At 48.5% G+C, this 24393-nt stretch overlaps 2 protein-coding genes across 3 annotated transcripts in view; one reads left to right on the top strand and one right to left on the bottom strand.

Annotated features, from left to right (window-relative positions):
* NEK6 (NIMA related kinase 6) overlaps positions 1-8441 on the top strand; it is an 87029-nt gene extending 78588 nt beyond the window's left edge. For both annotated transcript variants that reach the window (XM_070379012.1, XM_070379011.1), the window contains 2 exons: positions 3633-3746; positions 6923-8441. In XM_070379012.1, the coding sequence (XP_070235113.1) occupies positions 3633-3746; positions 6923-7033 (225 nt within the window). In that variant the 3' untranslated portion in view covers positions 7034-8441. The remainder of the gene's footprint in view (positions 1-3632; positions 3747-6922) is intronic.
* An 852-nt stretch (positions 8442-9293) lies between these two features.
* PSMB7 (proteasome 20S subunit beta 7) overlaps positions 9294-24393 on the bottom strand; it is a 57331-nt gene continuing 42231 nt past the window's right edge. Inside the window, exons 7-8 of the mRNA XM_005893063.2 lie at positions 11992-12143; positions 9294-9524 (exon numbers count right to left, since the gene is read on the bottom strand). Of these exons, the coding sequence (XP_005893125.1) occupies positions 9413-9524; positions 11992-12143 (264 nt within the window). The 3' untranslated portion in view covers positions 9294-9412. The remainder of the gene's footprint in view (positions 9525-11991; positions 12144-24393) is intronic.

The following is a 24393-nucleotide window of genomic DNA, read 5'->3' as shown; positions in this document are numbered from 1 at the left end:
AGCGAGGGAAGACTAGGGTGGAGCTGTGCCTTGTGTGGAATCCTGCTTTATTCTAGCTTGAGCCAGAGAAGGGTCTGGGGAAGCAGGGCAACAGACTGCTTGGCAGCTAGCCCCTGGGGTCAGCCTTCACTCTTGGACAAGATTGGGAGAAACTGGTGATGAGACGGATGTCTGAGGCCCTGACAGGGCCGGAGTCAAAGGCAGTTTCTGTCCCCTCTGAGTCAGAGACCACTTCTCCTTCTGACATCTCAAATCACACACCAGTTTCCCTGAGCCCTCCCGGCGGGGGCAAGCGCCCATACTCGCCCATCTCTCTGGCCATGTGTCATCCCAATGACACCAGGGAGGAAAAGTTCTGCATCTGAGGAGCAGTGCTGAGAGCCGTAGCATTGGCAGTCCTAACGAGGCAACCATTGTCAGCCCCGAACAGCCATTCCTTCTCTGCTTCGACCAATCAGAGGTGGGTGGTCGCCGGTACAAGAAGATCTCGACATCCGGGCTAATCGTTCTAATCCCAGTGTCCCCAGCAACCCCAGAGGTTCCTTCACAGCATGATGCTCTGATCCGAGTGGAAGGCCCGTGGCCAGCAGCTGGAAGGGGAGCGGCCTGGGGAGGGGGAGCAGGGGGATGCTGCTTCCACTAGAATCTGCGTGTATGGATGTAGAAGCCACTGTGAGCCGGGGAGGCTGAGAGGGCTCCTCTGGCAGAGCTCACTGCTGACCCTGTTCAGAAAGCATTTCTGAAACTGGGGAAGGCGCTGGAGGGGATGGAGAGGTTATCTGCAGGGAACGGCATGTACAGGGCTCAGGCCTCGCCATTCTGGGGCCCTTTTGTGCAAATCAGATCAGGCTGGCTGGTTGAAAGGATCACCCAGTCCCTGTCCCAGGTCAGACACATGAAAAACCAGAGCCCGTGTTAGTGAGGCCAACTTTAAACATCCTTTCTACTTTGGACAGAAACACTTTCCAGGAAAATCCGCCTTAATCCACCTGCCTTGACTTGAAGGGCACCAGATCACCCTGAGTGACCGCCCTGGAGCCTCAGCTGCTCTCTGCCGTGGCAACAGATGTCCCTTTGAAACTGCCCAATTAACCCTTTGCACCTGAGGTTCTCGTTTTAATTATTGGAAATAAATCACCCAAGCGATGCCATTTTGCATGCTAGTTGGAAAAGACAGTTCCCCATTTCTGCATACCCCTCCTGCTTTGCCAAGTGCCATGGCCACTCCCTGCAGCCTTCCCATGGGAGGTTTCACAGTCCAGGTGGTCTGCAGCCCTCCTTAGAGGGGCCCAAGCCCCTGGTCAGGCGGAAGAGAGCGGTAAGGCTCAGCACCCCTCTGAAATCACTCAGCCAGGGCCCTGGGCCCACAGGTGCTGCTCTGGGGAGACTCCTGACCTGGGTCAGAGGAAACCCCAGGTCTCCAGTCCACACCGCCTCTCCAAAGGCCATTTGGAAGCCCAAGGACACTGTGTGGGGTCTGAAGCCCCCTGTGCCTCCTGAAGGAGGCAGGCTATGCTCTCAGGGTCAGCTGACCTATTCACAGGCTGAACAGAACACGGGGGCAGGCCAGGGAGCTAAAGCTTCCGGGCTACCTACCACGTTCTGCCCTGAGATGGGGTTCACCGGCCCACCCTCCGGAGCCTGACAGGGAGCAAGGATTCCTCAGGTGTCCCGGAGACTCTGGCTGCGGTCCACATACAGAGCGGCCCTGGCACCGGCTCCTCGAGGGGAACCAGGGCCGAACGGCCAGATGGGCACAGGTACCTGACGGTGCTTGAGTAGCAAGAGGAGTTGGGCTGTCAACTGGAAGCAGGAGTGACAGGCGGCACTTTAATCCCATTACAGCTTCATCAGCAGATGGGGCCAGTGGGCACCTCACTGGGCCGCCTAACACGGCCACTCCTCGGTTCCTGTGTCCCCTTTGAAGACACCCCCAAGGGTGCTGAGTGGTGAGGTGGGAAACTCAGCTAGTTCCCTGATGGGGCAAGAACCCGCCAGGGCCTCCACAGCCCCTAGGAGAGGGCCTGCTTCCAGAGTGGAGCCGGAGGATGACAGCTCGGGTTAGGACCCTCCTCCTGTGCTGGCCAAGGCTCACCGCCACCCTGCAGGGGGAACTGTGTCAATCTCAGATGAGGAAATGGGGGGCCAGGCCCACAGTGTGTGTGTGTGGAGCTGGGTGGGTTTCAGGAAGCTTCTGTCTGCAATGTCTGTTAAGCCCAGGGTCCCCGGCCCTGCATTCATGGGCAGCCAAACAGCCCTGCGCCCTCTGCTACTGTCTGGATGTGCAGCTTTCAGGCAGCAGCAGCCACTGCCCAGAACCCTGGGCTTCCACAGCAGCTCTGTGATGGGCTGGAGCACGGCCAGAATGAAAGCCAAAAATGCCTCCCCACCCCCTCCACCCCACACATCAAATGTTAGCCCTTAGATAGGTTCAGTTCAGTTGCTCAGTCACGTCTGACTCTCTGCAATCCCATGAACCGCCACACGCCAGGCCTCCCTGTCCATCACCAACTCCCAGAGTTTACCCAAACTCATGTCCATTGAGTTGGTGATGCCATTCAACCATCTCATCCTCTGTCGTCCCCTTCTCCTGCCCTCAATCTTTCCCAGCATCAGGGTCTTTTCAAATGAGTCAGCTCTTTGCATCAGGTGGCCAAAGTATTGGAGTTTCAGCTTCAGCATCAGTCCTTCCAATGAATATTCAGGACTGATCTCCTTTAAGATGGACTGGTTGGATCTTGCAGTCCAAGGGACTCTCAACAGTCTTCTCCAACACCACCGTTCAAAAGCATCAATTCTTCGGCACTCAGCTTTCTTTACAGTCCAACTCTCACATCCATACATGACTACCGGAAAAACCACAGCCTTGACTAGACAGACCTTTATTGACAAAGTAATGTCTCTGCTTTTTAATATGCTGTCTAGGTTGGTCATAACTTTTCTTCCAAGGAGTAAGCGCCTTTTAATTTCATGGCTGCAGTCACCATCTGCAGTGATTTTGGAGCCCCAAAAAATAAAGTCAGCCACTGTTTCCACAGTTTCCCCATCTATTTGCCGTGAAGTGATGGGACCAGATCTTAAGTTTTCTCAATGTTGAGCTTTAAGCCAACTTTTTCACTCTCACTTTCATCAAGAGGCTCTTAGTTCTTCACTTTCTGCCATAAGGGTGGTGTTACCTGCATATCTAGGTAGGCAGTTTCCTAAATTTATTTCTCAAATAGACATCCTCCCATGAGTGTCTTCAGAATTGCTCTTTAGAAATATAAGACCATGTGACAAGAGGAACCCACCAGTCCCAAGCACAGCTCCTCCTGAGCAGGGCCTGTCTCCCCATGCCCTGTGTACTTACGACCAAAATCAGCCCCTGGGAGCTGGCCCTCAGGACACAGATGCACCTTCTTCGTTGCCCTTAGTTTTGTCACTGAAACCTTTGTCCCTTTTAATGTGCTTATGTAACAAGGATCGTGTTAAAACGGCCTCTTGCTGTTGCACCCCAGCTTCCTCAGGATGGGGGGGAGCCTCGATGGACAGCCGCTGCAGTGAGGACCTGGAAGCACCCTGCCCCGGAGGAGCAGCCCCTTCTCCCCTGGACCTCAGGGCCAAAAACTCCTCTCTCACCCCTCTCCTTGCAGATGGCAGCTCTTCAGAGCCCCTTCTATGGAGACAAAATGAATCTCTTCTCCCTCTGCCAGAAGATCGAGCAGTGTGACTACCCGCCTCTCCCCGGGGAACATTACTCTGAGAAGGTGGGTCTGCAGCCGCCAGGGCTGGGCCTGGTGAGCTCCGACGACCAGCAAGGCTCCAGGAGGGGCTGAGCTTGGGTTCACTTAACAGGGTGCAGAAGGAAGTGACTTCTCCACTTCCTGGAGTGAGGAACTCAGGGTTGGGGGCAGATTAAGAGGCAGATCTCGGGGACTTGGTGTGGCCCCCGACAGCAGGGCTGCAGCCCACCCAATGGATAGGAACCAGCAGGAGCTGCCCCACGTGCCCCCTTCTGACCATTTGGCTCCCAGCCCAGGGCTAGAGTGAGGCTCGCTGCTCTGCGACCCCGAGACGGGCTCAGACAACAGGAGGTACACAAGGGGCGGCAGGGCCTCGCTGGCCCCACGCTATGATGGGCAGCCACGTCGCTCCCATGAGAGGAAACCACAGCAAGCAGACCTGCATCAGACCCTTTGGTGGGCTTATTTTCAACATTCTACACTGAGGACAGGGGCTCTGGATACAGACTCTGACAAGTCTGGCAGTCAGGCTGTGATGGATAAGGCTGTGGGAGAGCGTCTTCTGCCTCAGGTCCCTCTTCTTAAAAGCAGGGCTGATGTTTTGCCTTCATGGATAAAAGGTGAGGAGGAGAGGAGAGGACAGGTTTACAGCCCAGAGTGGTTAACAGTGTAACATACTCACCCTCACGCTTCTTGGGCGAGTCACTGAACTGAGTCTGTTTCCTCATCTGTAAAATAGCGGTAACCCTGGAACCTCCCGCAGAGGATTGAGGTTATGCAGGGAGACGTGCTCAGTCCAGCACCAGGCTAACGTCTACCACCACCATCAGCCAGAGTAGCCACTGGCTGTAGCAGAGCCTGGCTCAAAGGAAACGTTCCACAGGTCGTGTTCAGGGTCAGTACTAGGGGGTGTGACAGGGAGTGTGAGTCTCCCTGGGCTCACCCTGCAGGACCACAGGCCATCGCCTCACAATAACAGCAGCTCACATTTAGGACTGATGAATCCCCCTGCCCCTAATGCCAGTTTACCAGGAAGGTTAAATGACTCAGAAGGGTTAAGTAACTTGCTTGTGATGAAAGCGTTTGACCCAGATGACCCTGCACCTAGCTGCCATGCCATCCTGTTTCCTGAGGGTGTAGCCCTCTTCCATAGCCAGTCATCCAGCCAAGGCGAGGCAGCGTCTGGACTGCTCACTTCACCACTGTGAAGGTTCTGGAAGGAGCAGTCCTTGCCCACCAGGCCGTAGCGACCAGGTGTCCCAGTGTGCTAACCCTGCATCCAAGCAGGCTGACTAGAGGGGCCTCGGCCACCCTTCTGGCAGCCTTTGTTCCCACGCCTGCTGGCTCTGTGGACTCCCCGCAGCAGCCAGAGGGCGGGCAGGAGTGCACACCCTAGAGTTGCTCACTGCACTCTCTCTTGTGGCTGTTGCTTCAGTGGCTTGCAGAGTTCTCCTGCGACCTTTGGAGGAAGTACTTATGCTCTGGGGTGGAAGTTGGTAGGAATGGAGAAACTAGTTGAGTTGTTCACCAACTTAACAGTTGCACTGGTTTTTCTTCCCCTTGTTTGGACTTTTTTTTAATCTATAGGTATTTTTGGTCGTGCTGGGTCTTTGTTACTGAGAGGGCTTTCCTCTAGTTGTGAGCGGGGGCTGCTCTCCAGTTGCGGCGCACGGGCTTCCCCTTGCAGTGGCTCCTCTTGGTGCAGAGCGCAGGCTCTAGGGCATGCTGGACACGCAGGCTCAGTAGTCGCAGCTCCAGAGCACAGGATCAGTGCTTGTGGTGCAGGGGCTTAACTGCTCTACAGCATGTGGGAACAGGGATCGAACATGTCTCCTGTGTTGCCAGGCAGATTCTTTTCCCTTGAGCCACCAGGGAAGCCCTGAATTTGGAATTTTGTTGGAATTTGTTAAGAAGGTTGGAGTCATACTACCTGGAGCACATGACAACTTCTCTGGGCCAGTTTGCCAGTTTGTCAATGGGAACTGTCAGCTCTGTCTCATAGTTAGAAGCTGGAATGAAGGAATTCTCATATAGCCTTTGGCCCTCTTCCCTCTCAAGTCAGTCCTTCCACCACCCAGAGTGCTTCCACCCCAGAGCACCTGGCTTTCACCAGCTGTGTGCAGCTCCTGGAGGTGTTAAATCTTAGCACTGGAGCCCTTCTGCACACCTCACTTTTGAAGTTCTGTCTCCTTTTAGGAATAAGACACTGTTTTCTCTTCAAAATTTTCAGGCACACACTTGTTCCCAACTGTGTGGTCTACTCGCAGACTACCTTAATGTGGTTTTCCTGGGCACTTTCACACGTCACAGGCCAGCCCCAGCCACTGCCCCCAAACACTGAGGTTCTGGAGTTCGGTCTTGCAGGCTTGGCTACGTCTGGCCAGGAGCTTCCCAGTGTTTATAAAGTAGTGAAATTCTCAGTAAGGCAGCACACAGGCTGAAACCTCTCCCAGGGGGAGGAACCCCAGATCCCTCAGCCTGGAACAGCTCAGGAGTGAAGCAGGATGCACACCACCAGACCCACTGGGCCAAGCCCAGAGTCTGTGTGAGCCCCCTAAGTCAGGATCTCCCTTCTCCCTGCTGTGCCTGGCCAGCCCTTCCAGCAGCAGGTATTTAAATGAAAAAGAAAAAACTGCAGTGAGCCCAGTGATGCAAGTTAAGATGTAGGCTTTCTAAGGTCATTATTTTAATTACCATTAAAATAATTGGCACTCTGGCTATCAGAAGAATGGAGGTGATCAGAGGCTCAAGGTACCCCTCCCCCACCCGGAGGCAGGAGCAGCCTTCAGTGTCTGTATAATTAAAAGCTCCGTCTTTCATGAGCACAATAAAGAGGCCAGGGGGTGGGAAGACTGCAGCTCCGCTGCATGTTAATGCATTTATTATGATCAATAAGCCCTTGCCTTGAGTTTTGTCCTCTGCTTTGGGCGTCTGCATGACTGACAGCAGACACACACACAGCGCACACATTACCCAGCAGTGGAGACAGCAGAAGTTCAAAGTTCTTTGGAGGCAACACTCTCAGGGTCTCCAAGACCTGGCCCTTGGGACCAGACAGGCCAAACACTGGCCCTGCTCGCCCACCACTCACCCGTCTTGAATGTCTTTGCTCATTGTGTAGGTACCGTGAGGGTTAATGAGTTAACGCAGAACCTCAACAAGGCTGCTTGGGAGTAATAGGCATCGTCTGTCTTTTGCAGTTACGAGAACTGGTCAGCATGTGTATCCACCCTGACCCCAACCAGAGACCTGACATCACCTATGTGCACCAGATTGCCAAACAGATGCACGTGTGGACTTCAAGCACCTGAGCGTGGATGCAGCGTGCCTTCTCAGAAGCCACACCTTACCTGCCTTACCTGAGTCTTCTCCAAAGTGGCCACCTGGTAGCTGGGACCAACTAAGACTAGAGGGTTCAGCACGTTCCCCAAAGAGGGGCCCAGGCTTCATAGCAGATGCTGAATACAGGGCTGCTGGGGAGGGGCACTGGTCATGTGTTACTGGTGGTCACATTTGAAACTCCTTTCTTTAAACTGTTGTGAACACTCTCAGCTGGGTTGCCAGGGGTGGATGGTTCAGTGAGCCACTGACACACCCCTTATATCTGGACTGTAATGTGAATCTTTCGGATAATTCCTTCAGTGACCTGTCAAGGTTTCTAATAACAGGAGAATACAGGAGACTCTCTGATTTGTAGTGAGCCTTTTTAAATGGATAGTGGCAAGTTTAGCTCTTAGAATCTTTTCAAACAATCAAGCTGTGTGCTTAATTTACTCTCTTGTAAGGGAAGAAAGTGGAAATATTTTTTTTTTAAGTAGAGTGGAGATTTTCCTAATATTTTTCTCTATGTTTATAACTTGATAAATGACGACGAGGTGAACCCAGCATCTGACATAGAGGCAAACAGTATTTGAAAGCCATGAGTGTTCTCTGTGCAGTCAGCTCAGCCCTCTTCTGAACACCCGCCAGCACCAGGCCCTCATCACCGGCTTGAATGCTGGCGGTTCGTTTAATGATCAGTGTGAAGTGTTTTCCTCCCTGAGAAGGAAGCATAGGAAATAAAAATATACGGGCTTTGCACTGGTTCTGCACCTTCCTGGCATGACCCTGGGCAAGCTTCTTAACCTCTCTGAGACTGTTGCCTCATCTACAAAATGGACTTAATAGCATCTATCTTCAGGGTTGCTGACAGAATTTGAGATAAAATATGTAAATTTATCTAGCTCATGGCAGATGATCCAAAAATGGTAGCTACTCACCCCTTCACAAAGCTGAAATCCACGGACCATGCAAGTCAAGAGTTAAACGTACAACTGTATTATTTGTAGAAAACCAGAAGTGTGTTCACTTATTTCTTACTCCCAAATAGGATTAACTGTGAAGATTAATTTATAAATGTGAACTTAAGGGAAACTGAAGCTCTGAAGGAAGTAGTTTGAATTTTGTTTTTACACTCAAGTTAATCCTCAAATGGTCTAATCGTCGCTCACTAACTTGGTGACAGTTCAGCCCTCCAGACAAGACAGCGCATGTGTCCGCCCCACTGGTGTCCTGGTCAGGCCTCTATGGGGACAAAGGATTTGGGTCTGGCCAGTGTGCCGATTTCTTGTGTGAACTCTGTTCTACTGTAATACTGTCGCGTTTGAGAGATTTTCTTCAGATGCAGCCTCTGCTTTGTACTCATCCTCCATGGTTGAAATAAAATGGGTAAGAGGGGTCCTTCTGTGAATGCGTATGATTCGTGAGTTCTTTTAAAACAGCTTCACACTGCAGCACAATCTCTAAAGCTGCTTTTAAAAACACAGTTTCTCAGGCCCCAGACACTGAGTAATCTGGGAATTTTTTTAAGCTCCCCAGATAAGTTTGATAAATCATCAGCCAAGTTGCTATCCTAAATAATTGCATTGTTCTCCCCACCCCACTCCTGGCAGTTTAACCGGGGCAGCTTGCCCAAGAGTGGGTTCACTCTGGGAGACCATGGCACTGGGCCTCTTTCTCGTGTCCCCCAGATGAGCATGCCCTGGGGGACAGTCAGACTCTGTCTGGCTGGCACTTAGCACTGAAAGTTTTTCCTGATTCCAGGCAGACTTTTTGCAAATATTCTGCTTATGGCTCTCAGAATCCCTACTGTGTCTGTCTCCCTTGGCAGGATCAGCTTTGGACACAGATGAACTAGCTTTCTGCATGCCATCAACTTTCGACCCCTTGAGAACAATTCTGCTTAGTACAAGGACCCTCTGGAGGTATACAATTTCAACCATTCAGCAGGCCTGAGTATTGGGGAAACAGTCATTTCCTAACTTAGGGATAGTAAGTCCCAAGCATTCTTGAGTTGTCTGTGAAACTGGGCAAAGTGGAGCCCACCCAGGGTCACGCAGCTAGAGCAAAGCAACACTGTCCACCTACCTGCTTGTTCTTGGTGCTCAGAACTGATGAGTGGTTCTTTCCTACTTGGCTGTGCTGCACTCATCCTAAGCAGCAAAGAAAAAGAAGAAGCCTGGGACTACCCTGAACAAAGAGAAAAGTAAGTTAGCAAAGGGGTGGGAAACCACTAGCTCCGACTTCAGCCACTTAATTTTGTTTTCATTTTTTATTGGGTTCATTCAGCAAGCACTGGCCGAATGTCTTACAGGGGGAGCCTCCACTGCCCCAGTCCTCCAGAGCTGTAGCCCGCCATCCACCGACCCCATTCAGGACGTGTCCATTGTTTGGACTGTTTCTTCCAGCACCTCAATTTCCAGGGTCGTGACTTTTTCAGTGAGGACGGCAGTGGTCCCTTTCTCACACCTGTACCGGCCAAACCTAGTGAGAGAAATACAAAAGCAGAGAGTTAGGATCCCCTAGGGGCCTGACGGAGGGCTGGAGAGAGGGACAAGTACTTGGGGGAAAGCCAGCCTACACTGGAGTCCTGGCTTTCCTGACTCCCAGTTCTTTGAAGCGGGGGGATTCGGCTCCCCCAAAGGTCACTTTCCTCGGCTCTCAAGTGCTACAAAATGGGGCTACAGGAAGACAGGATGCACGTGGAAAGAGGTAAGATCGAGCACCTGGCACTAAGTGGACCCTCAGATTTCCTTCCCCACCTCCCCATCCCCAGGAGATGCATTTGTTCCTCTGCCTTCAAGCTTCAACCTCCCTAAAGCATTAATACCCTTCGGTAAACAGCAGGAAGCCAATCCTTTCATTAAGGTGCCACTGCCCCAGATGACGTAACCGTAACCTTAAACATGGTAAAAATATCTGGAAGCATTAACAGTACAAAAATGACCCGCAGCCAGACTCTGGGCTTGTCACTGTTGACCACACTCGAGACTCAAGAAGGGAGAGCTAACTGTCCCTAAAGGGACACAGTAGAAGGGACACATTTGGAGAAGGAAATGGCAACCCACTCCAGTGTTCTTGCCTGGAGAATCCCAGGGACGGGGGAGCCTGGTGGGCGCTGTCTCTGGGGATGCACAGAGTCGGACACGACTGAAGTGACTTAGCAGCAGCAGTAGCAGCAGAGGGCCACAGTAGATACCACTAACGCCCACCCAACACCACTCTGCTTAGGTGAATGAAAGGTTTCTCTGAGCAGGGCAGCCTATAAGATAAAATCTGAATTGCTAATTTCACAGTGGGACACTGTCGAAGCAGCACAAGTCCAACTGTTCCTCTCGCCTGTCCGCAGCTGAGACACTTTCTGTCCACCTGATGTGGACTAAGAGGAGGCTGTTGGCTGTGCCGTGACCATGTGCTCCTTGAAAACGCATCCTCTCACCTGGGAGCTTGTGCTCAAAGAGGGCAGGAGACAGAAAAAAGGGTGACATAACAGAGCTCTGAACAAAAACAGGAGTTTGCGCAGCCAAGTACAGTGGGCCTTTAGTTCTGCGAAACCTTCCCACAGTCCCCACTCTGCTCTAGAAGGGCCCAGGCAGCGGCACCTCCTTCAGGTGTCCCCCGCCCCCGGCTCTGGTGTGGAGATAGTGCTCCTTCCCCCGACTGGATGGACCCTTGGTGGCTTGTGGCCTTGGAGCCAGAGCCCCACAGGACTCCTGTGTGCTGGACTCCTGAACCACAAAGTCTGTGGGAGGAGTGGAGAGCCTCTTCCCACCCTGGGTTATGGCACCTGGTTTCAGCAGCACAAAAGGAGCACGTCTACCTGAACCAACAGTGGGCTGCAATACCAAGCTGCAGAGGAGCCAGTGCGAACATGCAAGGCCAGGTCCAACACAGCCCAGGCCCGAAAGGTTGCTTCCCTTCCCACCTAGGGCCTGAGGAATCCCACAGGCTCAGCAGAGATCACCCTGTCCAGCCCCAAGGTGATCCAAGACAGGTGCCCAGAGTCCCCACCCCAAGCCAGAGCTCTTCTCTGCTGTGCTGTCCCACCCGTCTCAAACACCCCGCAGGTCCACGATGCTGAGCACACACTGCACTGAATACCTGCTACTTTTCAATGTTCTTTCCTTTCCTTGTGAATTACCTGACTTGGAGTTGAGTACATGTGGTGGGAGTTGAAGCAGCACTGAGGAAGGGGGTGTGCTTGCTCTCCTCTGGCCAAACTTGGGGCTGAGTTTCTAACTGCTCCTGCCTACATTCAGATGAAGGCCGCTGGAGCAGAGCTCAGGAGCCACGTTTTGAGTGGCTCAGCCTCCAGGAAGAGGTTAGGCAGCTGCACAGCCGTTCGAAACTGCTGCTGAGCCGCTCACCTGCCACCAGGGCTGGCCACTTTCCAGTTACATAAGCAAATCGATGCGCCCCTCGCCCCCCTCACCCATTCTGAGCTGGGCTGCAGCGCCAGCTCAGCACATGCCACACGCTAAGGAAGTGGCACGGCTCCCTCCACAACAGGAAGAAGCACCAGTTAGCTCTCAAAGGCTAACTTCTGGAGACTATTTAACCAATGGCTGATAACCATTTCAGACTCTTGGACCACTCTGAGAAAAAGCTATGGGCTGGCTGCCCTGGAACATGTACCTTCTCACAGAACTTCATACAGAATTCAGGGGCATCTTTAAGAAAGCAGAGAAAGGCTGGCACGTGCTGAATTCAAACCTCTCCCCATAATCCGCAGTCTAGGAATCTGTCCACTCAACAACTCCCATCAACATTTTACAGATTACATCACTTTCCTACACTTGAAAGCAGTTCACAGTCATAAATACGGATTCAAAGGTCTGCTGAGTAAAGCTGGCCTGGGTACACTGGCTTCACATGGGTACACATAAAAGGAAGTCCTGTTCGGATGCCATGAATATAGTCAGGGTGGCCACAAGGGGAAGCCTTCACTTACCTGGTCCCCTTCTTATTGGGCACAGAGTACGGACGGAGAAAATCCAGCTTGCTCTTGCTGATGACACACAGGTCAATGTTACTTCCAGACCCCAGGTCGTTGAAGATCCCGGCTGCTATGGCTTCACTTACTAGCTTCTTAGCTTCCTCCTCCTAAGAAAGAAAATAGCAACAAGAGTGTTCCCAGTCGAATGGAGGGCCTGCTCTGATGTCCAGAGTGCTGTCAGAAACAGTAAGAGAAAAGGGGAGGGGAAAAGGCCAACCTGTGAGGCAGGCATTATTTTTAGTGCCCATTTTATTAATGAAGAAAAGGTCTCAAAAGTACTTCAATGATCTGCCCAAGGTTCTGCAGCTGGTAAGCAAGAGAACCAGGCCTTTCAAATCCTTTATGCACACACGCCCTCTTCAACAAACTTTCACGTCAGACACCCACCATATAATAGGACTGTGGGCTGACAGCAGCTTTTTCATCTAAAACAGGGGTCTGTAAACTTCTCTAACAAAGGGCGAGGTAGTAAATATTCTGGGTTTGTGGATAGAGTCTCCGTCATAACTACTCAGTCACAGTAGCATAAAACAGCCACAGAATATGTAAACAAGTGGGTGTGGCTATGTGCCAATACACCTTCATCAAACAAAAACGGGTGCTGGGCCAGACTTGGCCCACGTGCTGTAGTCTGCAGACCCCTGATCAAAAATGTCAAAAATGGTTGGAATCGGCCTCCTGGTAACATAATAAAGTCAATATCATGGTAAAAAAGATGAACACCAAAACACAATTCTGGGGAAATGCTAGCAGAGCCAAGGCGGAGACCTCCTGCACTAGAGAACCTGTCCCCTCCCACTAGTAAGTCTGCATGTTCGCTGAAGTGATTCCTTTCTGGGAATCACTCTGTTACTTTTCCTTTAAGAGCAAGTCTTAAGTCTCCAACAATTACTGGTAAGACAATGCAGATTAATTTATTTCTTATTCATGAAGCACCAGATTGAAGTCACTACAACACAGAATATTAAGGGCTAACAGGTAACTGAGAAGAAGCTGTGAGAACACCGGCTGGGTCAGCAAAACTTCAGGGAGGGCCTGCACACCAGGCACTCAGAAAGCAGAAGGCAGGCGCCACAGGCAGCAGGGCAGGACCGGGGGAACACCAGATTCAATCACTTTACATAAGGACCAAAAAATGAACCAATCTTGCAAAGAAGAGACTTCAACCTGAGCTTCAGCCCCCTTCCCCATACATGAGGGCATGGAGTCCAACCTGGCAAGCTGAAATACAGAGCTCATCCAAGCAACATCCTTGGAGAAACTCAGATGCCTGGCCCAAATTCCAGCCTGAGATCAAAGAGAGCGAGTTCACTGTCTTCAAGTCCTGAGAAGAGGGCTTCTGCTGCTCAACCTGCCCAAAGCCAGTAAGTAGGATTCCAGTGACATGAGCGCCCTCTACAGACTCAGAGAAGGCCCTGCTGGAAGTGGGATCCTCAGCAACCCAGCAGCAGGGGCTGGGGGTTATTCTGATCTTTATTCCACCAGGTTTTCCCACTTCCTGAGTGGCACCTATGTGGGCTCAGTAAAATGAGTTATTCTCTTGTGCATATTCAGCCCCACAGAATTCATTCAAACAGGATCCTCTCATTAGAAGTTCTCTCCTGGGATTCCCAAGTCTATGGAGGTCAAAAGCCTTACTGGAAATCAGTGAAGGTGGGAGCAAAGAAAGCATCTTAGAGGGGGAGGTGGCTGCTGCTACCATTCAGTTCAGTTCAGTTCAGTCGCTCAGTCGTATCGGACTCTTTGCGACGCGATGAACTGCAGCACACCAGGCCTCCCTGTCCATCACCAACTCCTAGAGTTTACTCAAACTCAAGTCCATCGAGTCGGTGATGCCATCCAGCCATCTCATCCTCTGTCATCCCCTTCTCCTCCTGCCCCCAATCCCTCCCACCATCAGGGTCTTTTCCAATGAGTCAACTCTTTGTATGAGGTGGCCAAAGTATTGGAGTTTCAGCTTTAGCATCAGTCCATCCAATGAACACCCAGGACTAATCTCCTTTAGGATGGACTGGTTGGATCTCCTTGCAGTCCAAAGGACTCTCAAGAGTCTTCTCCAAAACCACAGTTCAAAAGCATCAATTCTTCGGCGCTCAGCCTACTTCACAGTCCAACTCTCACATCCATACATGGCCACTGGGAAAACCATAGCCTTGACTAGACGGACCTTTGTTGGCAAAGTAATGTCTCTGTTTTTGAACATGCTATCTAGGTTGGTCATAACTTTCCTTCCAAGGAGTAAGCGTCTTTTAATTTCATGGCTGCAATCACCATCTGCAGTGATTTTGGAGCCCAAAAAAATAAAGTCTGACACTGTTTCCCCATCTATTTGCCATGAAGTGATGGGACCGGATGCCATGATCTTTGTTTTCTGAATGTTGAGCTTTAAGCCAACTTTTTCACTCTCCTCTTTCACTTTCATCAAGAGACTTTTTAATTCCTCTTCACTTTCTGCCATAAGGGTGGTGTCATCTGCTTATCTGAGGTGATTGATATTTCTCCCGGCAATCTTGATTCCAGCTTGTGCTTCCTCCAGCCCAGCGTTTCTCATGATGTACTCTGCATAGAAGTTAAATAAGCAGGGTGACAATATACAGCCTTGACGTACTCCTTTTCCTATTTGGAACCAGTCTGTTGTTCCATGTCCAGTTCTAACCCTTCCTTCCTGACCTGCATACAGGTTTCTCAAGAGGCAGGTCAGGTGGTCTGGTATTCCCATCTCTTTCAGAATTTTCCAGTTTATTGTGATCCACACAGTCAAAGGCTTTGGCATAGTCAATAAAGCAGAAATAGATGTTTTTCTGGAACTCTCTTACTTTTTCAATGATCCAGTGATGTTGGCAATCTGATCTCTGGTTCCTCTGCCTTTTCTAAAACCAGCAAGCTGCTACCATAGAAACAGCAAAAACCAACCACTAAGTTAACAAATCCAAAACCATTCCAACTTGTTTTGGGGGACCCGTGGGGGGGTCCGAGTATCAAAGCACCTTGCTTATACCTCTGCTCCTGACCTACCACCTCCTCTCCTCTCCTCTCCGCTGTTTCATTTCACTGCTGTTCTCATCACTGATGCTGGTGCCCTGAGCCAGCCAACAGTACCTAATGGTTGTTACAAACACTGCTGGTACCACTCAGGCCTGCAGATTTAAATTTCCCAAATTATTTAATACTTGAGGATGGGGATGGAGAAGACTTACAGAACCTGAAATATACATGTACTGCTGCTGCTGCTGCTGCTAAGTCGCTTCAGTCATGTCCGACTCTGTGAGACCCCGGAGATAGCAGCCCACCAGGCTCCCCCGTCCCTGGGATTCTCCAGGCAAGAACACCAGAGTGGGTTGCCATCTCCTCCTCCAATGCAGGAAAGTGAAAAGTGAAAGTGACGTCGCTCAGTCGTGTCCGACTCTAAGCGACCCCCTGGATTGCAGCCTGCCAGGATTCTCTGTCCATGGGATTTTCCAGGCAAGAGTACTGGAGTGGAGTGCCATCGCCTTCTCCGAGGCATGTACTGCTCACATCAATCCATTACAATCCACTGATGCCAAGATGCCAAAAGTGCTGAGACTGCAGGTGTGACTTCCTCTAGTTTTCAAATATTCTTTAATGTGAGTACATGAACTTACAAAACTTAAAAATTTTTTAACTTAAAAATTAATACAAAATATATTACATACAACCTGAGTTACTCATAAAAGTAGTTGCTTTTAAAAATTGGGGAAATAAACCTTTTAAATTCCTCCCACTACCACCCCTTCAAATTCTAGGAAAGACAATTCATTAAAAAAGGAAATACCTCAAGTCTCTGATTTTTTTTCCTTTCTGTAGTCCTACCCACCTCTCATATACACAGGACTGAAAATGTTAAAGCACCTACTATAGTGTGTCAAGTACTGAGGTAGACTTTGATGATCGTCGTCATTTCTACCCCTACCCTTAACTATCTTCTGAGGTTGGTATTGTCAGAAACCAAGGCAGAGAGAGAGCCAATGACCTGCCCAAGGTCACACAAATAATTAAAACAGGACCCTGGGCTCTAGGGCCAGAAGGCCATACCACCACCAGCTCATAGGTAACCTGTCTCAGCTGTGAGCTGTGCTCCTGAGCGAGTTGGGAACGGACAGCAGCCCCTTGATTCAGGGTGTCATTCCTCATCAGCAAAGACCTTCAGAACCTGAGCAAGTATAAGAGAAAGATGAAAAGTAAAAGTTGCTCAGTTGTGTCCGACTTTTCGCAAACCCATGGACTATATACATGGAATTCTCTAGGCCAGAATACTGGAGTGGGTAGCTGTTCCCTTCTCCAGGGGATCTTCCCAACCCAGGAATCAAACCAGGGTCTCCTGCATTGCTGGCGGATTCTTTACCAGCTGAGCTACCAGGGAAGCCCAAGAGAAAGATGGTGGTTGCCAATTTCTCACTGAGCCAACTCGCAGACCCTCTGATGGTCACTTCCATGGTGGGGAAAGCACTGCCCACAGACCACCACCTAAACATTTCTACAAGGTGATATGGCAGAGATGAACATTAAGATCCAAAGTCTTATTTCATATATTCCTCACCTCCACCAAAAACCCTCAAAAGACAAATAGGGTGAAAATTACCAAGGCTTTTCTGTCTGCCCATTATTTACATAGTTAATGCCTTCAACAAATATTTGCAGACACCTACTATATTCCAGGAACTGTATCTTATGACAAATATGGTCCTTTACCATAGTATCTCCATACCCAGAATTCTAGACATATATGCAAATATGCTACTGGGCATATTCATACTGTGTTTTCTTTATAGTGGATTTTCACAATTAAACAAGTCTTGTCTTTAACACGTGCTACCAAATATTTAGGGAAGCTATTGAGAAAAACCACAGACTAAAAGCAAGAGGTAGGGAAAACACATTTTTATCTGTCTCTGGGTCACAGTAAGTGCAGAAGCATTGTTTCTTCCCTTAGGATTCATTCTTCATGAGGAAACCACCTCACTTTTCTGGAAGCAGCGAAGGGACCAGAGTTCTAGGAAGCATCCACTTGGGGACAGCTGCTACACATGGGATGTGACCCCAGCTGGTAAGACCCAGTGTGAGGCGCTCTCCCACTGCCGGGCCAGCAGCCTCCCCTGGCCAGCTGCTTGTGGATTTACATCGCTAATCACAGGGGAACTTGGATTCAATGTATCCGCAGAGCAGCCGGACTCATCCAGGCTACCTTCCCCCACTAACCCTCCCCCGCAAAAAAGGCTCTGCAGGCCAATGGCAGCTTCCTTTTACTTTGAGCTGCTCAGCCAAAAGATCACCATCATGATCCCAGTGCTCAAAAGTTAGTTGAGCAACCCAGGTTCAAGGTCATCAGGCGGGGTTGGAGGCAGACAGAATGTGTTTCAGTCTCCAGCCTCCTACTTACTTATTGCTGTGCACCCTTGAGCAAGTCATTTCACCTCTCTGAGTTCACTCTCCTCCTCTGAAATATAGATGATAACTTAAGATTTATCACATGATTACTGAAACAGTCATGGGACTGGCACATGGCTATTGCTTAAAAACTGGTAACTTATTTAATCCAGCAAGCCAGAGGGCTCCAAGGGACATAATTTATCTCCAAGGAGTGACTGCCTGTACCAAACACCAGGCCAGGAGAAGGAGGTCCAAACAAACCTGCTGGCAACCCTTCACACAGTGCAGTGGAGAAGTTCCTATAATAATTAATCCAAGCAAAAAGCACACTCCCTAAAAGTTCAGAGAATATAAAAGGGGCACTTCCTGCTTTATGGCTACAAAGACCAAACTAACTGGGAATATCAGTCCCCCGGGCCACCCCTGCTTCTTAAATGAGATTACAATAAGAGTGATGTACTGTACTACGAGTCAGCTGTGACAAGCAGCACTTTATAGAGCTATCTGTTTGTCTCCATCACTGCATCACACAATGTGTCCCTGGACTCCAATGTGCAGCTCCATTTACCGCTACATGACAAATGGGCAGCACTTGTAAAAGGCACAAAGAGGTCCGCATCGGCCATGTAATGGTCACCACAGCTGTACCCGAGTGCTTGAGGGGACAAAACAGACCCCCAAGTTCATTAAACTGACCAGTAATGCATCTTTCGAAAAGTGCCTTAGGAATCGTACAGAAAAGGCTAAAATAAATAACTCAGCATGGAAGGCTAATCTGAAATGGTGTTTGATAAATTATTTATAACACAGGCGATTGTCTGCATTTAATATTGGAGCTACTAGTAGCATCTTTAAAAGATGATTTATGGGTTGTAATGCTATTAAACTTTATATTGGCCCACTGCTAGCTATAAAGTCTGCTGAGATTTAGAGAATGAGTTTTAAACTGTCACTGCAACATCAGAGGAGATGGAGACTGTATTAAATCTTTACTTTAAACCTGTTATCTAGAGAGTTGCGTTTTGTAGACACTCACAAACTGATAGATTACCTCGGCATCCACAGTGGTACAGGTCCAAAATAGTACTGCAAAGAAACTTATCCACATTCTTGTCTACAGCAACAGTCAGATCTCTCTTCTCACTTAAGTGACTTTTAGATTGGGAATATCACCAGAGTGAAATGTAGGGGATCTAGCCCAATGGGCACCCTGGACAGTTCAGCATCAAATTAATACTCTTTAAATAAACCCTCGACATGCTACTGTTGTGCATTATGAACAGTGCTTTACTTATGTTGGGGGCAGGCAAAGTACTAAATATGCATCTGAGTGAAAACCCAACCTACTATTTTAGATACAGCTGCAGAATCTGAAAACACACATATATGGCAAGTCATTTGAAACAACAGATTTGTAACTAAAAATTTTTAACAAGTTAAAATAAAACTGGTTATTTCCTGGAAAATACATTCCATTTATGTGGCTGAGGTGCAAATGTTAAGCAGGTTGAAAAAAAGAGAAACACTCAGCCTTTTTCATAACAAATGGCACTCCCTGGCACTCTTGTTTTCCAGACCATTTCAGAGGTGCCCCTTGCTTTCTGTGCCACTGGCACACCAAAAGCCGGGGGCAGTGGCTCTCCTGCCTTTGCCTGAGGGGAACAAGGATGTGGGTGGCATCACAGCTGAACTCTCCCACAATTTTCATCAATTTTCCTATTTGCTATTAAATCTACAAGGACCATTTAGTTCGTAACAGTTTGCTCCTTTACTAAAAAGTAACGATTTTACTCAGTAAGAACTGAAGCAGTCCAAACTCCATCTTGGAAAATCTGCATAATCTTTTGTTGCTTTGACTTGAAACAGTAAAAAACGCTATTTCTCTGATGATCGCAGCAGAACAGATAAAACTCTGGGTGTGACAAGACTCTGGACTCTAAAAAGAGGACCAAAAGCATGCTGTTTCAATCCCAGCAGCTAGCACAACGCTTGGTGTGAATATCAACAAATGAAAAAATGAAACACTGATTTCAAATGCATTCACAGCTCTGCCAAAACTAAAACATGAAATTGATTATGAAACAAAGATCAAAAAAAAAATCAATACAAAATGGGGGAATTTCCTAACTTTATAAGTCCAAACTGGGGACCAGGGAGCAAGAGCATTCAAAAACAGTCTAACAAACAAGAGGAAGAGGTTTGGGCAGGACATTCTGCAGTGGCCTACTGAGAAGCCGAGGTTCTGACTATGCCACTGATGTGGCCTGAAGGAGTCATTCATGGCTGACGGTTGAATAAAATTTAAAGAGCTCAAAAAGTGTTTAAAACCGGTCCCCCAAAAGCAGTGTGCTTCCTGTACTTGTAATAGGCCTGATGTATCCCCCTGTATAGCCACATACTTTATAGTGGAAAAGGTTAATTTTTTTCAGACTGGACTGTGTGATAAAAGCAAAAGTGTCTGAGTTTTTGTTTTCAGCTTGAGCTGTTTGGGTAAACACGGTCTGCCTGCGTAAACATCTGAACTGTCTGGCGCAACTGAGTTGCAGCTGGTACTGAGGGTGCCCAGAGTGGGGACTGATTTAGTGACTGTGTCTTTAAGGCCTAGATGGTGCTGCCATTTCTCTCCTTGTGGCATCCAAGAACTGTGTGACGCAAATAATGAAGGGCAAGCCTGCTGGGCATTCATGAGTGATTTAAAAGGATTTTGCCCAAGATGGGAAGGGGAGTTCATATTCAAGGACCTGCCAACCAAGTCCCTGCCAACTTGGACTGCCCCAGATCACTGAATGGCGCAGAAGTCTGAGCATGGCTCAGGCTAGGAGAGATGTGCAAGGCTGCACAACTACAGTGGGCCAAAAGAAGACGAGAGAAGCCTGGGAGAACTGGGTTACTAATGAAGACAGGGCTCAACTCTCTCTGAGCCACAAGGGCCAGTCGGAAGAATAGGGACAATGCCTCTGCCCAAGGGCTGCTGGGAGGAATAAAGGGACGGGAATGCCCTAACAAACAGACTTTATAAACAGAATTGGTGCCAAGTTCAAGGGCAGAAGGAAAAAGACGAGGCTGTGAGAGAACTAACATGGGCACCCACCACATCCCTGGGTCTTAGCCAAACACTTATGTTACCTTATTTAATCCTCATCATTTCCGCCTGTACTGCAGAGGAAATGGAGGCACAAGGAAGGGTAGCTGGTGCATTCAGAGCACACATGCATGCTTAGTCGTGTCCAACTCTCTTAGGCCCCATGGACTGCAGCCCACTAGGCTCTTCTGTCCATGGGATTTCTCCAGGCAAGAATGCTGGAGTGGGTTGCTATTTCCTTCTCTAGGGGATCTTCCTGACCCAGGGATCAAACCCACGTCTCCTGCATCTCCTGCACTGCAGGTAGATTCTTTACTACTGAGCCACCTGGATGGCCACTGAAGGCACACAGCTCTGTATAAGTGGGATTCAGGGATCCGTGCCAAGTTAAGTGTCTGGCATCACCAAAGCCTATGTCTTCCTATCCCACCACAGGAAAAAAGACAGTGGGCAAGAGGCTCTGCTGGATTCTGAGACAAGCGAATGGAAGGAAAAACACCTAGGCTTCCAGAGGGAAAAGGACCAAGAGAGATGGGAACATACTGCTTTCCACAAGGAGAGGAAATCAGCATTCACAGCATATGTGTATACAAATATACATTTCCAAGGCTGCACTGAATCAAATATAATCAGAGGAGTTGGGGGAAGACTAGGTTTAAAGAAAAAGTGAGAAATATGTTCAACAATCCTTCAAATGAAAACCAAGCTGCCCCAGGTAGTAATAAGATCTTAGTAATACCTCTCTCTCTCTCTCCATAAAACAATGCGGTCAGTGATAACTCTGCCAATAAATTCCTGCAGATACTGCAAGGGCTATCACCAGAACAGAGGGGAGGCACTGAACAGAGTGGGTTTGTTTCTTGGGTCTCAACAAAGGTACAAAGGAGCCATGTTCACATCGAGCCTATCTACCTCCAAAGTCTGGAGGGTGGGAAACCAGTGCAGAATGTAAAGTGTGTGGGAAGGCTATGGGCACTGTTACACTACCAGATGCTGCTTCTACAGCCTCACAGGGATTAGGAGGGACTAGAAGGAGGTCCAAGCAAGCTCAGAGCACTCTTGTTGAGGGCATTTAAAGATGACCACAAATGAAGCAGATTTCAAATGATGCAAAACCCCTCAAAGAAAGGTACAAGTTAGCTTAGTTCAGCACGCATTTACTAATGCTCTGCTCTGATACTAATACAGTCCAGGGACAGTGTGCCAAACACTGGGTATAAGGCCTGAACAGATCAGACCCTGCCCACGAAGATTACAGAGTCCAGAGAGGAAACAAGTACAACATGAAGAGTTTTTAAGAGACAAGGCTGACAATGGAACTATGAGAAGGGTACAGAGGTCTCGTAGGGCACAGGTGATAAAGACTGGGTTGAGGCTTGACACACATGTAAATGGCAGCCAAGCCAAGGTGTAGAAGTGATGGCAGGGGTAAAGCCATGAAAATGAGAAGGACATAGGTGTAGGCAGGTAGCTAATTCCACATGGCTGAATCCCAGAGAGCCTCGTGGGCCACAGAGAGAGCTGATCCTTCATTCCAGTGGGAGACGAGGAAAATTTTAAACTGGCAAATGATGTAGTTAGATTTGTGCTTTTTGAAACTGCAGCCTGGAAGCAGTGGGGGAGGAGAGGCCAAAGGCAAGCAACAGGAAAGCAAGTGATTGGAGGGCCTAAGCAGACACCAGGGAGGATCAATAGCAGGAGAGGGAGGCAGATGAGGGGGAGGAAGAAGGAGCACAGGAGAGGGAGAAGCAGAGAGTGCCACTCGGACTTTCAGCATCAGTCACGGACACTGACCAAACTCTAAACAAACTCGGTCTTCACAGAAAGGCCTCTGTAACTTCCTGGCAGCTATTTTTCTGATGGGTTGATGGGAGACAATGGTCAAGTTAATACATATCCTGTGGCAGGAATTCTAAAGGGTGTCACCATAAAGGGACAAGGCAGAGCCAGTGAAAGTATCCTGAGGTTGTTCTGGAAAAAAATGGCCTGGGCTGGAACCAACCTGTAAATGCCACTTCATTGGTGGTAGTGAAGTGAAGTCACTCAGTGTCCAACTCTTTGTGACCCCATGGACTGTAGCCTACAAGGCTCCTCAGTCCATGGGAGTTTCCAGGCATGAATACTGGAGTGGGTTGCCATTTCCTTCTCCAGCGGATCTTGGTGGTAGGGGCTCCCAAAATACTCCTGTCTGGCCCCTGGAATGTAGTAGAAAGAGTAGAAGGGATTGGTTGACAATGGGGGCAAGAGCAGAAAGACTGTAAAGAACGAAGCTCTAAGGGAGATGTATGGTCACAAGGGTTTGGCTATGTTCGAGGAGCAGCTCTAAAGAAGCAGAAACGGACAGGCAGAGAAAAGACAGGGCAGGTGAGTCGGATCAAGGCCCCTGCCCATCACCTTCTCCTGGGACCCCAGGCACACACAGTCTGCAGATACACTGCAGTTACTTAAGCATCTTGGGGTAGGAAAGCCTTCCTAAAGGGCATAAGGAAACTTCTGGAGCCATTGCATATATCTGCTATATTGATCATGGTGATGGGAGATGGGAGGAGGGGGAGGGATGAGGCAGAGGCAAAGAATCTGAGAATGAAGATTCAGGAGATTCAGCTATGAATCTAGTCTTCATACTTACGAGCTACGTAAAGTCACTCAACATTTTAAGTCCCAATTTCCTCATCTGTAAAAAGGCCTAAAACCACCAGCAGCAGGGTGGCTGTGAGGATTCAAAGACTCCATGCACAGAAGCTGCAAGCATGGTGCCTGGTATGCAGGAAACCCATGATGATAGCTAACCTGGTTCGATTCTACCCCTCTCTCTTAATACACACATGCGGTTATCAAATTAACCCTAACCCTTTCAGAACTACCAATGCAGTGGGCAACCGAAAATAACTTAGTACTTATTACCAAAAATAACTTAGTAACTTAGTACTTTTATAACTTCTAGTTCAAAGCAAATCAATTATGAAAGAAGCAATTATACCGCAAATGTAAATCAAAATGATACCCTAAGACTGTGCTCACACGCACATCTTCCACACAGACTTACTGCCATGTCAATAAGAAGTGTACTAAACAACACATTTTCACTTGTTACATGGCACTAGAAATTCTCTTCTAAAAGGAGAAAAGAGAACTTTACATTCACTGTTTGCAGGCACTGTGCCAAGTACATTCTTCCACTTATTCTTCCAAATAACCCTTTAAGATAGCTACTACCCTTTTGCCATTTTACAAACCCAGGAAACCAAGGCTCAGGGAGGGAAAATGATGAACCCCAAAACACACAGCCAACTGGAAGGTCTGAGATTCAACACAGTTTTGTCTAACTTCAGAGCCCATGGATTTTTGACTCAAGACAGTAGAACCTCCAACAATTAGCATCCAAAAACAGCAATGACACTCGTTTCGTCCTTAGATATAACTGATTACTCACTCGTGGATTTATCTTTTTAAAGTACTTTACCTCTGAAATTCTTCAAAGTTGCAAACATATTGCTTAAATAATGCTACTCTATCATTCCATTATTCATCTGGCTTGTTAAGAACATCCTGATGAATTTTTCCAAAAAATTCATACATTCATCAAATTCTAAAGCAAAAGCCTATCAAATTCACTGAATCCAGCACTACATTTAAAGGTTGATATCTCCCTAAAATACACGTATAAAAACTTCTCAGCAAACAGAATGAGTCAAACTGCTCTTTAAACCACCTTGTACGTCAATAAAAAAAGATAACCATTTAAGTTCATTTTCCCATCAGGCCATTTGTTGATTGCAAATCTTAATTAAAACAGGGACTTCCCTGGTGGTCTAGTAGTTAAGACCTCACCCTCCAATGCAGGGGTGCAAGTTTGATCCCTGGTCAAGGAACTAAGATCCCACATG

Source organism: Bos mutus, chromosome 11 (genome assembly GCF_027580195.1).
Source record: "Bos mutus isolate GX-2022 chromosome 11, NWIPB_WYAK_1.1, whole genome shotgun sequence".
Classification (NCBI taxonomy): domain Eukaryota; kingdom Metazoa; phylum Chordata; class Mammalia; order Artiodactyla; family Bovidae; genus Bos; species Bos mutus.
This window is presented reverse-complemented; position numbering and strand designations above follow the sequence as displayed.